The sequence below is a fragment of the Saccopteryx leptura genome, chromosome 1 (genome assembly GCF_036850995.1).
Source record: "Saccopteryx leptura isolate mSacLep1 chromosome 1, mSacLep1_pri_phased_curated, whole genome shotgun sequence".
NCBI lineage: Eukaryota > Metazoa > Chordata > Mammalia > Chiroptera > Emballonuridae > Saccopteryx > Saccopteryx leptura.
Genome location: NC_089503.1, coordinates 252,898,667 through 252,914,691, shown reverse-complemented (window position 1 = coordinate 252,914,691; position 16,025 = coordinate 252,898,667). Strand labels below are relative to the sequence as shown.

At 39.9% G+C, this 16,025-nt stretch overlaps 1 protein-coding gene across 1 annotated transcript in view; it reads right to left on the bottom strand.

The window, feature by feature from the left end:
- Positions 1–8,218: 8,218 nt before the first annotated feature.
- Positions 8,219–16,025, bottom strand: part of LOC136379542 (zinc finger protein 699-like) — a 56,050-nt gene continuing 48,243 nt past the window's right edge. Inside the window, exons 4-7 of the mRNA XM_066346924.1 lie at positions 15,570–15,696; positions 12,462–12,584; positions 11,528–11,711; positions 8,219–10,320 (exon numbers count right to left, since the gene is read on the bottom strand). Coding sequence (XP_066203021.1) covers positions 8,358–10,320; positions 11,528–11,711; positions 12,462–12,584; positions 15,570–15,696 — 2,397 coding nt within the window. The 3' untranslated portion in view covers positions 8,219–8,357. The remainder of the gene's footprint in view (positions 10,321–11,527; positions 11,712–12,461; positions 12,585–15,569; positions 15,697–16,025) is intronic.

The following is a 16,025-nucleotide window of genomic DNA, read 5'->3' as shown; positions in this document are numbered from 1 at the left end:
GTCCTAATGCATAGGCTACATCTTCCATAAACATAACAGTGATAAAATCAACTTCTATATTTGTTCACTATGAGGAAAATGACTCCAAGTTCCCAGCATTAAAACTCATACTAGTTCTAGTTAGTATATACATTTTGTTTTCTATATTCTTGTTCTGCCTAAATTTTAATCTAGAACGAGTTATAATTTACCAAATGCCTGTTTAAAAAAAAACTAGAATATAGTCTATTGTTTCCCTTTACCCTCTTACTGTGATAGTCAGAACGTCCACTTATTGATGCTTTACTGTGTGCCAAACAGTCCTAAGCACTTTAAATATATTTAGTTTTCTCCTCATATTAACCCATAAAGGAAACAATTTTATCAATAGCACCAGGAAAGGGTCAGCAAATCTTCCCAGTAGTAAATATTTCAGGCTTGGTAGCCCATGTGGTCTTTATTATAACTACTCAGCTCTGTCATCATAGCACAAAAACAGCCATCGACAACACATATGTCAACGAGCAAGGTTATGTTTCAATAAAATTTTATTTATGAAAACTGGTGCCAGGTTAGATTTGGCACAAAGATTGTAGTTTGTTAGAAGTCAGATAAAATGCTCAACATCACAGCTTGACCCAGATCATAAAGATGGCAATATCAAATTAATTTTTGGCCCTGGCCGGTTGGCTCAGTGGTAGAGCATCAGCCTGGTGTTCAGGAGTCCTGGGTTTGATTTCTGACCAGGGCACACAGGAGGGGCACCCATCTGCTTCTCCACCCCTCTCCCTCTCTTTCCTCTCTCTCTCTCTTCCCCTCCCACAGCCAAGGCTCCAGTGGAGCAAGGTTGGCCCGGGTACTGGGGATGGCTCTGTGGCCTCTGCCTCAGGCGCTAGAATGGCTCTGGTTGCAAAAGAACGACACCCCAGATGGGCAGAGCATCGCCCTCTGGTGGGCATGCTGGATGGATAGTGGTCGGGCGCATGCGGGAGTCTGTCTGACTGCCTCCCTGTTTCCAACTTCAGAAAAAAAAAAAAATTTTTTTTAAAATTCTGAAATCTTGTATTAAATAGAAATATATGGAAGTTATAAAAATGGATATCACATATGATGTAAACTTGATATATAACTGATAGACTTTATCATATGTCTAATCTTCATAACAACCTTGGATAAAATTAACCAATTAAAATACAGGATACCCATTTAAAATAGGATTTCATTTGAACACTTGAAACCTGTATAGTTTGGCAAACCATATCAACCCATTGAATTAAAAGAAAATAAATAAATAAATAATAGAAGTTGAGGTTGACAATGAAAATTTGTTTGGTACAAGTGAGTCCCAAATGCAGTGTTTGTCTGCAATTCCAATTTGGGCATGATATTTTTACTACCCAATTTAGCAGCTTTAGTTTGAAGGTAAATGCAAATAATCCCAATTTTCTGTTGGAAATTTGGGTCTCAGAGAAAAGAAGAGCTTTTTGCACACTCATGTTTATTGCAGCATTATTTACTACAGCTATAGAGTGGATACAACCTGAGTTCCCACTGACAGATGAATGGATAAAGATAATGTGGTGTCTACATGAATAGAATATCACAGGTACATAAAATAGGAGATGCTTTTATATCTTGCAACATGGATGAACCTTGAGAACATAATGCTAAGTGAGATAAACAGGTCACAGAAAGACAAATACTGCATGGTTTTACTGGTGCAAGGATTCCCAAGTAGATAAACTCATAGAAACAGAAAGTAGAATGATGGTTACCAGAGCTGAGAGGTGGGGCTGTTGGTGTGTAATTTCAGTCAGGAAGGGTGGGGACGCAGGGGTCTGGGGATTTGTTGCACCAAAATGTGCATGTGATTGACATTATACTATATACACTTGGACCCTGGGGAAGGGTGAAAGCAATGTGGTTTTTCTGTCAGAATAAAAAAAAATAAAACAAGGGAAAACAAGATAGAGCAAAGAGAGGCTTACTGCAGGAAGACAGTCAAGTGGAAATCAGAAGTAATCTGGTCATAAAATTAAATTTTCAAAGTAATTTTTTAATGTTTATGTTTTTATATAAAGAAAAGTACATAATGAACAGAGGATTCATGAGTATGTGACAAATGGAAATGTGTTTAAATGGTAACTATTCCAAATTACTCTTCAGAAGTTGTTCTTTGAGTTGGATATTGAAGTTCAAGAATGTCAGTATTCAATACTACGCCACAAATCTCTCTTTTGAACAAGGACATGTGCTGGTTATAAGGGTTGTGGGAAAATGGCCTGAGAATAGAATGTTGCCTTAAACAGGTATCATTTGTGCAGACTCAGTAATGTCGGGTCCCTGACATGATTATCTGCACAAAAAGCTTCTGTCCTGTTTGCCATTTCCTATCTCTCCCGAGTAAGTGCTTACAAACAAGCATGCCCTGATGTGCCAGAGGATGATTACCTCGTGTACTGGAGCTTTATAATAAGCAGATAAAGCAAACAAATAAATACAATGAGGACTTGCATATCAGGGTTCTCAGTCCTTGAGGCTGGGAGATCCCTGGTCCCATCTTTGCTGCATCTTGTGTCTGGAATTTCTTTCAAGTTTTGTGGCACCTTCTACTCGGGACTGTCCTTGGCAGAGTCGGTCTCTGCAAAGCGTGAATTTTTTTATTTTTCTAATGAGACAGAGACAAGGAAGGATGAGACATGAGAAACACTGACTTGTAGTTGCAGCACTTTAGTTGTTCACTGATTGTATCTCATACATGCCTTGATGGGGGGGGGGGGGGGGCACTAAAGCCCGGCCAGTGACTCTTCTCAAGACAACTATCTGGTCTCAAGCCAGCATCCATTAGACCATGTCAATAATTCCATGCTCAAGCCAGGACCCCATGCTCAAGTTGATGACCTCATGGTTTCAAACCTGGGTCCTGAGCTTCCCAGGACAATGCTCTACCCACTACACAACCACTGGTCGGGCACTAGTATGAATTCTGAAACCAGGCAGACTTAGCTTCTTACAAGCTATGTGACCTGGGACAAGCTATTTCTCTGTCTTTTTCTTCATCTGTGAAATGTGGTTCTGACAGCACATTTCTCAGAATTTTTTTTAAGAGTAAATTCATTATAGTCATAAAGTACTCTAAATGGTGCCAGATACAGAATAAGCACTCAATAAACCATAGATATTTTGGTCAAACTATCAATTTATAAAATAACAATGGGTGTCTTATACTTTGTTGACTGAATTATTTCCTTCCTTTTTAACACTCCTTCCATAACACTGGGAGCCCATATGATGTGAATGGTAGAAAAGATATCTGGTGCTTGTCTAACAGATGCCATTAACTATGAAAAACTTCCAGCTATTATTATACTTAAAGGAGTGTTATAGAACACTTTCCCCTAAGATCAGAAGCAAGGCAATGATGTTCATTTTCAGGGTTTTTTTCCATTCAGTGCTGTAAAGCAATGAGGCAAGAAAAATGAAAGATAAGGATTCGAATTTTTTTATTGATACTGTGAAGACTGTATACACAAAATCCAAAATAAGCCATAGATATCTGAATAATAAATTGAATTTATAAAGGCAACTGGAGAAAATAATCAATATACAAAAAGAAATTGCAATTCTATGTACTAGCCTAAAAAAATCAAAAAAGAAAATAAATAACTTTGGTGGTGAACACACAATAAAATATAGAAGTGTATTATAGAATTGTACAAATAAAACCTATGTAATTTTATTAACCAATGTCACAATAAATTCAATAAAAAAATTTTAAAATAAAAATATTTACAAAGTAAAATACAGTATGCACTTAGTAATAAATTAAAAATATTCAATACCTATACAATTGAAACTACAAAACACTGTTAAAAGAAATTAGATGACCTAGGAAAATGGACAATTATATTGTGTTCAACAACTGGAAGACTTACTATTATACAGATGTCAATTTTATTCAGGTTATTTTATAAAAATCAATGCAACTCCAAGCATACTCCCAGCTTTATTTTTGAAACTGATAAGGAAATTCTATAACTAATACAAAAAGAAATGGTGAATAGAGAAGACACATATAGACTCTACTCTGGTTTGTGGATGAGTGTGTCAGTACCAAGCAAATCAGTGTCTTACATTCCTGTGGATAACAATGGGCAAGTCAGACAATCAGATTCAATTACAATAATTACATTGAAATTGTCCCAAAAGACCATCACTTTATTCGCCCTGAGAATTCAATCAGGAAAGAAAGTAGTGTGGAGGTCCTGGGGCCACCATGAAGAGAGACAGCCTTCAAGAATAGCTAATGCAAGAAGATGAATAGCCAAGACATTGAGACAGAATTTACCTAGATAATACATTTTCAGTCTGAGGATCCAGCCATGCCTGAAGACAGTTACACCCAAGGACTTTCCAGTAATAAAACCAATACATTCCTATTATAACTAACAAATATGGAAACAGTGACAGACAAGCCAGAGACTAGAAAGTTTTCTGCAATATATATATATGTATGAAATACACATTATTACATATATATATATATATATCATACATGGCATATGGAACTATAGAGATGCTCATACATAAAGTAAAGAACAGGTAATAGAAGGAAACTCTTCAAATTGTAACAAAAGTAGGTAAAATACTTTAAAAAGTACCCTCATAAAAGATACCCAATCGACCAACAAGCACATGAAAAAGTATTCAACTCTGGTCGGGTGCCAGTTGGTTAGTGTCATCCTGATATGCCATGATTGTGTGTTCAATCTCTGGTCAGAGCACATGCAAGAATCAACCAATGACTACATAAATAAGTGGGACAATAAGTCTATGCTTCTCTCTTTCCCTCTCTCTCCTCTCTATTCCTTTCCCTCCAAAATCACTAAATAAATTTTAAAACATTTTTTAAGTATTCAACATCATTACACATCACATAAATACAAATTAAAACCAAAACAATATATTGCCACATTTTCGGAATGGCTAAAATCAGAGTGTGGGGGCCAAGTATCAGGACCAACTATAAAGTTCATGCATTGCATCTAGGATTGTAGGTGCAATCAGCCTTTCTGAAATAGTGAAATACCTACCGAAACTACACCCGAAGCCTACCCTGATCCACTAACCATATTCCCACATACAGAGCATTTACCAAGAGAAATAAGTGTGTATCTGCCAAAAGGACAATGGAAAGGCAGACAGACATTAAGTAGACAAGCCAAACACAGAACTGTACATGTTATATTTTAACATTTATATAAAGATCAAAGCTCTGGCCGGGTAGCTCAGTTGGTTAGAGCATTATCTTGATACGCCAAAGTTGTGTTTGATCCCCAGTCAGGGCATATACAAGACTCAACCAAGAAATGCATAAATAAGTGAAACAAGTCAATGTCTCTCTCCCTCACTCCTTTCCTTTCTCTCTACAATCTATAAATAAAAATTACAATAAAAGTAAATCAGAAAGAAGCTAATAAATTATACTAAAATTCAAAATTGTGCTTTCCTCTCTGGAGCAATTACTGAGAAGGCAGATGAATAATCTTTCTGGAGTGATGGAAGTGTTCAGTTACCAGCGTGTAAACATTATGTGCAATTCCATCAAGCTGTACACTTGGGATTAGCACACTTCTGTACAGTAGTGTACATATTCCTTAATAAAACAATAGAAAACAATGATGGGAAGTGCTATAGGTATTCAGTGTGGCTCCATGTAATGACTGGGATACATTCGGAGAAAGAAATCATTAGACAATTTTGTCATTGTGCAAACATATTAGAATTTATAGGCAATAGAAATGTCTCAGCTCATTATAATCTTCTGGGACAACCATCATCCATTGCTGATTTACGTGCTGTATGCAACACAGGACTGTACTTTTAGAGATGAGGGAAAATATAATAGAAGGAAAAAGTGCGGCAAAACGTACCTGTAGCAAAATGAATAAAGCATCATCTTAGGGAAAAAAAAAAGGTAAAATATTGTTTGAAGATGTCAAATATAAATCTTTCTCCACTAAAATGGGATGATACCATATCTGATGCTTGTCTCATTTATACCAAATTTTCCTCACAGTCCACAGCTCTTTTTGTTTTGAGATCACAGTGAACATACATAGATGTATCTTTCCACTTGAGTAATGATATCATGGGACTGGATTGTGGAAATGACAACAGTCCAGCTCCAAACTGGGGCCAAATCTATATAATCAGTTGATGTGTCAGGGGGAGTGTAACATCTGCAGGATGACAATGCTAAAACTTGTCAAAGTCTAAGAGGCTGAGTATGGTCATAATGGAGAAACTTATAGGGAAGTTTATGGAACCACTGCTTCCAAGGTAACTAACATCAAGGACTTAATGTTCTTGAGCCAGTACTGATAGGTGAGGCCAACGATCAGGGAAATGAGCTGGAAACTAGTCCACCAGGAACCTGTGAATCTGTCTCCCAGTGTCATGGCCTTACTAAACTCAAATAAGGGATTCTATCCTCTGCCTTCCAACTCACATACAAACTCTCTGTTTCAGACAACTCCAACCAGAAACTGTATAAAAACTTGGTTCTGGCCTGACCAGGCGGTGGCGCAGTGGATAGAGCATCGAACTGGTATGCAGACGACCCAGGTTGGAGACCCCGAGGTCACCAGCTTGAGCGTGGGCTCATCTGGTTTGACCAAAAGCTCACCAGCTTGAACCCAAGGTCACTGGCAAGGGATTACTTGGTCTGCTGAAGGCCCACAGTCAAGGCACGTATGAGAAAGCAATCAATGAACAACTAAGGTGTTGCAACATGCAATGAAAAACTAATGATAGATGCTTCTCATCTCTCTCTGTTCCTGTCTGTCTATCCCTGTTTATCCCTCTCTCTGACTCACTCTCTGTCTCTGTAAAAAAACAAAACAAAAAAAACCTTGGTTCTGGAAAATGGAGTCCCAGCCATGCTCAAATCAACACACAGAAGTAAACTGACTTTATTCCAGCTTTCTTATCACAAGGTCTTTTATTCTCAAAACATGAGGTGTTCCATTATCAGCCAGGAGCAAGGACAAAGAATGAAATACAAAAACATCAGATGAGACACTTCTTGAAGACCTATACACTTAACAATTTCTGCTGAAATTATTTATTAGACAGGTAAAGCTTTGAATAGTAAAAACTGATAACTTCAAAAAGAATAAAAGAAGTGAAGAATATTGAGTATGCAATTTCCAGTATCGACCATACTATGTCAAAATGAAATGACCAATTACAAAAGCAAAATACAAAAGAAATTATAAATACTCAAGGGTACATACAATGATCACTGCACACATAGCAATGAGTTAATCAGAAACAAAAAATAAAGGACCACCCATACTTGGATATGAAGAAACACACTCCCTCACTTAGTGACAGAAACATTTACATCTAAACCCAAATAAAAGCACCTCAGAATAAAATAATGGACAAGTATTAGAGGGAAAATTATTACCTTAATTATTCATATCAGAAAATAGTAACCAGACACCATTGAGCCAACTTTCCATTTTAAAGGTGAAACACTGATATTTGCTTCTGGAGCAAATATTCTTATACACTTATTTCTTAAAAATTTTTTGTGTGTGACAGAGACAGAGAGAGGGACAGAGAGGGACAGACAGGAAGGGAGAGAGATGAGAAGCATCAAGTCTTTGTTGTGGCATCTTAATTTCTCATTGATTGCTTTCTCATATGTGCCTTGACTAGGGGGCTATAGCAGACCAGTGACCCCTTGCTCAAGCCAGCGAACTAGGACTCAAGCTGGTGAGCCTTGCTCAAACCATATGAACCTGTGCTCAAGCCAGCAACTCAGCAAATCAAACCTGTGTCCTCCACATCCCAGTCCAACACTGTACCTACTGCAACACCAACTGGTCAAGCTCTTAGGAATTTTGAGTTGCAATAAGCAATATTTTTGAAGATATTACCACATGGTTTATTACACAATTGAGAAAAATTGCAAGGGGTTTCTCTCAATTGTGAGTTCTCGGGAGTCTTCAAAAAAAATGAGGAAGAATTACCTACTTTGTTAAAATCATAGGATGTTTCCACTGTATGAGATCTCACATGTTGTATAAGATTTGAAAAGCTTTGCAGATATTCCCATAGTCCTTATATTTGCATGTTTTCTCTAGTGTTAATTTTCACATGTGTTAGAAAGTAGACAAGACAAAGGCTGTCCCACACACTCATACGGCTTCTCCCCAGTGTGCGTCCTCATGTGAATCATAAGAACTGAGGAACAGATAAAAGGCTTTCCCTCATTTCTTACATTCATGAGGTTTCTCCCCCGTGTGAGTCCATCCATGTACTGTAAAGTGGGAGGAACTAATAAAGGCTTTCCCACATTCCTAGCACTAATAGGGTTTCTCCTCCATGTGGTTTCTTACGTGTCTTCGAAAGGATGGAAGAGAACTGAAGGCTTTTCCACACTCTACACAGTCAAAAGGCTTCTCTCCAGTGTGCATTCGGGTAACATGTAGAGTCAGATTTGAAGAGAGACTAAAGGCCTTCCCACACTCCTTACATTCATAGGGTTTCTCCCCAGTGTGAGTCCGTCCATGCACTGTGAGGCTGGAGGAACGAGTAAAGGCTTTCCCACAGTCCTTACATTTATAGGGTTTCTCTCCGGTATGTGTTCTGACATGTACAGTGAGTTTCGAGGACTCCCTGAAGGCCTTCCCACATTCCTTGCATTTATAAGGATTCTCTCCACTGTGCTTTCTCAAGTGTGCAGTGAGGGATGAGGGATGACTAAAGACCTTCCCACACTCCTTACATTCATGGGGTTTCTCCCCAGAATGAGTCCGTGCATGCACTGTAAGGTACGAGAAATGAGTAAAGGCTTTCCCACATTCCTTGCATTTATAAGGATTCTCTCCACTGTGCAGTCTCAAGTGTGCAGTGAGAGATGAGGGACGACTGAAGGCCTTCCCACACTCCTTACACGAATAGTGTTTCTTCCCAATGTGAGTCCGTCCATGCCGTGTAAGGTGGTAGGAACGAGTAAAGGCTTTCCCACATTCCTTGCATTTATAAGGATTCTCTTCACTGTGCACTGTCAAGTGTGCAGTGAGGGATGAGGGAAAACTGAAGGCTTTCCCACATTCCTTACATTCATAGGATTTCTTCCCTGCATGTGTCCTCATGTGAGTCCTAAGAGATGAGGCATAAGTAAAGACTTTCCCACACTCCTTACATTCATGAGGCTTCTCCCCAGTGTGAGACTGTCCATGCACTGTAAGGTAAGAGAAGTGAGTAAAGGCTTTCCCACATACCTTGCATTTATAAGGATTCTCTTCACTGTGCAGTCTTAAGTGTGCAGTGAGGAATGAGGGATGACTGAAGGCCTTCCCACACTCCTTACATGCATAGGGTTTCTCCCCAGTGTGAGTCCGTCCATGCAGTGTAAGGTAGAATGAAGTAGTAAAGGCTTTCCCACATTCCTTGCATTTATAGGGTTTCTCCCCAGTGTGGCTTCTTATGTGTCTTCGAAAGGTTGGGAGTGAACTGAAGGCTTTCCCACAGAGTACACAGTCAAAAGGCTTCTCCCCAGTGTGCATTCGGGCGACGTGTAGAGTCAGGTTTGAAGAGAGACTAAAGGCCTTCCCACACTCCTTACACTCATAGGGTTTCTCCCCAGTGTGAGTCTGTCCATGCCGTGAAAGGTGGGAGAAACTAGTAAAGGCTTTCCCACATTCCTTGCATTTATAGGGTTTCTCTCCAGTATGTGTTCTGACATGTACAGTGAGTTTTGAGGACTCACTGAAGGCCTTCCCACATTCCTTGCATTCGTAAGGCTTATTTCCACTGTGAATTCTTTTATGTTTGGATAGTGAGGAGGAGCAACTCAAGGCCTTCCCACATTCCTTGCATTCGTAAGGCTTCTCTCCACTGTGAATTCTTTTGTGCTCTGTGAGGGATGAAGAACAGCTGAAGGTTTTGCCACATTGCTCACATTCACACTTTGTCTGTCCAGAGTGAAGCTCCATATGCGCCCTGAACAATGAAGAACAGCCGAAGGCTGTGGTACACTGCTGACATTCGTAGGGTTTGTCTTCCTCAGTTTTCATATGCTTCCTGAAATAGGCGAGGAACTGGAAAGCCTTCCCACACTCCCTGCACTGGTGGGGTTTGCTTCCTGTGTGCGAACTGACGTGGGTCTTCAGGGAAACATGATCCCTGAAGACCTTTTTACATTCACGGTATTCATAGGATTGTACCTCAGCAGTTCTCTGGAGTATGTTAAGATTGGAAATTTGGCATAAGTTTTTTCCAGGCTGCTTTTCTTGGTTATATTCATAGATGTTCTCCACATTTCTTTTAAAAATAAAAAGCATAATATTAGCAATAATTACATTTTTACCATTAACAGTAACTATACATGTTCTGCAGCCTCTGGGGCTGTAAGCTGAAACTCCTCACAGAGGGCCCTACAATAGCTGGTATTTATCAGAGTTGGTTGGATTTTTAAAATTCTTTTCCAAGTAAGTGAACGGGAATAGACAGACTCCTGCATGTGCCCTGACTGGGATCCACTAGGCAATCCCATCTGTGGCTGATGCATTGCCCATCAGGAGCCATGTTCGCAACTGAGCTATTTTTAGTACCTGAGGCAGAGGCTTCACAGAGTCACATCACTTCCCAGGGGTGATGCACTCAAACCAATGGAGTCATAGCTACAGGAGTCTGAGAGAGAGAGAGAGAGAGAGAGAGAGAGAGAGAGAGAAAGAGAGAGAGAAAGAGAGAGGGGAAAAAAGAGAGGGAGTGATGGAGTAGCAGATCATTGCTTCTCCTGTGTTTCCTGACTGGGAATTATACCTGGGACATCCATACACCAGGCCGACACTCTACCACAACACCAGAGATTTTTTAAATTTTTTTCTTTAATTAAATTTAATGAGATGACACTGATCAATACACACATGGATTTCACTGAACATCTCTATAACATTTTAACTATTAATTGCATTATGTATCAGTGACTTTTTTTTTTACAAAGACAGAGAGTCAGAGAGAGGGATAGATAGGGACAGAAAGACAGGAACGGAGAGAGATGAGAAGCATCAATCATCAGTTTTTCATTGCGACACCTTAGTTGTTCATTGATTGCTTTCTCATATGTGCCTTGACCGTGGCAGACTGAGTAACCCCTTGCTCAAGCGAGCGACCTTGGGTCCAAGCTGGTGAGTTTTGCTCAAACCAAATGAGCCCACGCTCAAGCTGGCGACCTTGAGGTCTTGAACCTGGGTCCTCCGCATCCCAGTCCGATGCTCTATCCACTGCGCCACTGCCTGGTCAGGCTGTATCAGTGACTTTTTGACTTATTGTATTTTTCTCATAACTGTGTACAACGGAATTATCTCAAACATCGAACATCAGTCTCATTTGTACAAGAAAATATCTAATAAAAATTCTTTATGAAATCACAACTTTTGACAAGTTTTGTACATGTGTTCTTTATATTTTGTGACATTTTAAGATGCTCTTTTGGGGCACTTCTTACCTGTATAGGAATGGAACTCACCTCAAATGTTTCTCATGGTTTTTGTTTTTACAGTCAATACCATGGTATTCCCACTTTTTGTATAAAGTAGATGACTGTGCATCATTCCTCTTGAATCTTACTATTTCCTGTTCATTGGATACTGTTTCTTCATAAATATCTTGCAAAATGACTGATTTATTAGTCTTAAGTTGAGTGTCAGAATCTGAAATGAAAGGTAAAGGCACGTTTGAACAAAGAGCTTTTGCAGTGTGGCTATTTCAAGACTCTGCTTCTAAGCACAGGGTCAAATGATAATCAACTGAATAAGAAATATTCCATGTAGATTTTGATGGATGGTAAAAACAACAAGGTATTATAAGGAGAACAAACAAACAAAAAAAAAAACAGAAACAGGCTCTCGCCAGTTGGTTCAGCAGTAGAGCGTTGGCCTGGCATGTGGAAGTCCCAGGTTTGATTCCCGGCCAAGGCACAAAGAAGAAGCACCCATCTGCTTCTCCACCCTTCCCCTTTCTCATTATCTCTCTCCTCCCCTCCCGCAGCCATGGCTCCATTGGAGCAAAGTTAGCCTGGGCACAGAAGATGGCTCCATGGCCTCTGCCTCAGGCACTAGAATGACTCCAATTGCATTGAAGCAACACGCCAGAGAGGCCGAGCATTACTCCCTGGTCAGCATGCCGGGTGGATCCTGCTCAGACGCATGTGGGAGTCTGTCTGTCTGCTTCCCTGCCGCTTCTCACTTTGGAAAAATTAAAAAAAGAGGAACAGGGTAAAATGTACATGACCAAATACCAACTTACAAAAATAAAACAAGAAAAGTCTTTTAAAAAACAAGGAAGACTGTTAATAAAAAGTCAAACAGTAATCAATGGTGTATGGGGAAAATCGTATCACAGACAAAACAGCTGTGTTTGGCTTTCACTTGATTTTTCCAAATGAATACCCCCCAACCTACACAGTTCCTCCCAAGAACTCTTGCCTTCCTGGCGCTTCCCCTGGACAGACACTCTCTTTGTCATCTCCAGGTCCTCCTCCTGCTTCCACTGGAAGGTCAGCCAGGGTGTATGCAGTGTGTACCCTGTTAAACAGAAAGGCATGTCACATTCAGGAAAACAATAAGGAACCACAAACATTTCCAGGAGACAAGGCTGACACTTTGGTCTTCTATCCTGCAAACTTAGCTCCAACTGTGACTTTAATTGCAACAAAATGTTTAACAACAATATGTTTATGGAAGAGAAGTAGCAACAAAGCCTCTGAAGTCTAAAACTGATCTGAACCCTGGCCAGATAGCTCAGTTGGTTAGACCAGTGGTAGTCAACCTGGTCCCTACCACCCACTAGTGGGTGTTTCACCTTTCATGGTGGACAGTAGTAAGTTGTTTTATAAAGATTTATTCTGCCGAACTTAGCGAAAATTCGACATAAACTTTTTGGTAAGTAATTATTACTATATGCTTAACTTGCTGTAACTCTGCTTTATAAATTTTATAAAGTAAAGTTATTTCCCAACTTTATAAATCACTATTACCATGGAACCAGTGGGCAGTTAGAACATTTTACTGCTAACAGAGATACAAAAGTGGGCAATAGGTATAAAAAGGTTGACGACTACCCCTGGGATAGACCATAGTCCAAAGCACAGAGTTTGCAAGTTTGATCCCTGGTCAGGGGACACATAGGAATAGATTGATGTTCCTGCCCCTTTATCTCTCTCCATATTCCACTCTCACTGAAGTCAGTAAGAAAAAATTAAAAACTGATCTGACAATCATATCTAATGCTCAATATTATTAGACTGGCCTAATACAGTGTGTCCGTAAAGTCATGGTGCACTTTTGACCAGTCACAGGAAAGCAACAAAAGATGATAGAAATGTGAAATCTGTACCAAATAAAAGGAAAACCCTCCCAGTTTCTGTACAATGATGTGGCCGCATGTGTGCATGTGCAGACGATGACGTAACACCGTGTATACAGCAGAGCAGCCCACAGCCATACCAGTCGAGATGTGGACGGTACAGAGGAAAGTTCAGTGTGTTCTGTGGTTCACTAAATTCAAATCCATGACCAAAGTGCAGCGTGAATATAAGTGCATTTATAATAAACCGTCACCACATAGAAATAACATTACTCGGTCGGATAAGCAGTTGAAGGAAACCGGCAGTTTGGTGGAAAAACCCCGTTCTGGTAGGACATCAGTCAGTGACGAGTCTGTAGAGGCTATACGGGATAGCTACCTAAGGAGCCCTAAAAAGTCTGTGCATGAGCCCACATCAAACTGCATTGAATAGGTATAGGGAGAGTTTTCCTTTTATTTGGTGCAGATTTCACATTTCTATCATCTTTTGTTGCTTTCCTGTGACTGGTCAAAAGTGTACCATGAATTTACGGACACACTATACTTACAGCCAGGATGTTTTGTACTCCTGCTGAACACGAGTAAATCTCACAGAATACCAATCTTACACAAAGTTACTCTGAGACCTGGTAGAGTGAAAAACAAGGAAAAGGTCCACCCATATGGCCGGACAGTCATTCTCTTTAGAATTTATCTGAAGAAGTTGGAAACATGCCCACACAACACCTGCACACACATTTATAGCAGCTTTATTCAAAATAGCCAAAACTTGGCAGCAGCAAAGATGTCCTTCTATAGGTGAATGGATAAATAAAAACCTTGAAAATTGAATAAAAGGCATGAAAAAACCTTAAATGTGTTACTAACAGAACAAAACCAATGCAAAAAGAATACATACTGTAAGACATCAAATAGATGACTTTCTCAAAAAAAGAAAAAGATGGACACAGTAAAAAGAGCAATAGTTGCCAGGGGATACAAGGGAAGGAGGGATGAGTCAGCCAGACAAAGAGGACTTTTAGGACAGTGAAACTATCTGCATGATATTACAGCAGTGGGTATACGTCATCGCATATTTGTTCAAACAACAAAGGTACAACACCAAGAATGAAGCCTAATGGAAGCTATGGACTCTAGGTGATGATCATGTGTCAGTGCAGGCTCATCAACTGTGACAAATGCAGGACTCTGGTGGTGTGTGCTGACAGTGGGGAGGCTGTGCATGGGGTGGTAAGGGGTATATGGTAAATCTCTGTATCTTCCATTCAGTTTTGCTGTGAACCTAAAACTGTTCTAAAAATAAATAAACATATTTGTTAAAAACTTTATGTCTACCTAGAATCTCAGAATGTTGCTTTATTTGGAAACAGGGTCACTGCAGATGTAATCAAGTTAAGAGGAAGTTACACTGGATTAGGGTGAGCCCTAAATCCAATGACTACTGTTCTATGAAGAAGGAGAGACTTAGAGACAGAGAGAAGTCTGTGTGAAGATGGAGGCAGATTTAGAGAAATGCAGCTGCAAGTCAAGAATACCAGGACTGCTGGCCACCACCAGAGCTGGGAAGAGACAGGCAGGATGTTTTCCATAGAGCTTCAGGAGCATGGCCCTGCTACCACCTTGGTTTCACACTTCAAAGTTTCTTTTGTATTTAGTCACCCAGTTTGCAGTACTTTGTTACAAAAGGTCTCAGAAACTAATACAGCTTGATCCACAGATCCATCCTCCAATCACTCAACCAAAGTTCAAATCCTGTAAAATGTACCAACACCCTCTGACTGTGACATTCTTGGCTTCCTGTGTCATGTGTTTTTCTCATTTGACTGAGTAATAAACCCAACTTCTTTAACTTTTATGTTTTCCTGGTGGTCCTTCAGGAAAGGGCATTGAAGTCAGCAAAATTCTCAAGAGGTCCCAAACCATAAGCCCCCCTGTGTCCTGCAGTGACCCCTAAAGTCTATGCCCACACTTTCAATGCTCAATAAGCCTTGAGGCTTTCAATCACAGTAAAAAGGCAGTTCAACATAGATGTTTATTTTCATGGTCAAGCCACTACACTATACATTTTTTGGGGTTCCTGACTGTGTCCCTCATATTTATCAATGTATTCTTATTTCTCAGCCCAAATCCTAAAAAAAGAAATAAGGTCAATTTGTCAGATTTGATTTCTAAACAACTGAACCTAGGAATATTGCCTTTCTTACCTAGTGAGGCCAGGTTCCGGAAGGTCTCCAGCATCACATCTCTGTAGAGGCTCCTCTGAGTGAGATCCAGCAAAGCCCACTCCTCCTGGCTGAAGTCCACAGCCACATCCTCAAAGACCACTGGGTCCTAAAACATCCCAGACATTCATTTCAGAATGGTACCAATTTTGAGTTCAGACAATACTGACAATACCAGGCACAGTGAATCCATTTACATGATATTTGAAGATTGTATGGTCTCCTAACATCAACCCCGGGAATCTGCCATCAGATAGATCTCTTTCTCTTTCCCCCTCACATGCTCCTGACTGATCAAGTCCTGTATCACAGACATCACAACACTCCTAAAAAACACAATTACTATCTCCAAAATGTGGTGGTCAGCAATTCCAGTCTTATCATGATCCAGAAGAGACCAGAGCAGATAGTAAAAAGTAGAGAAAACTATATAAATGA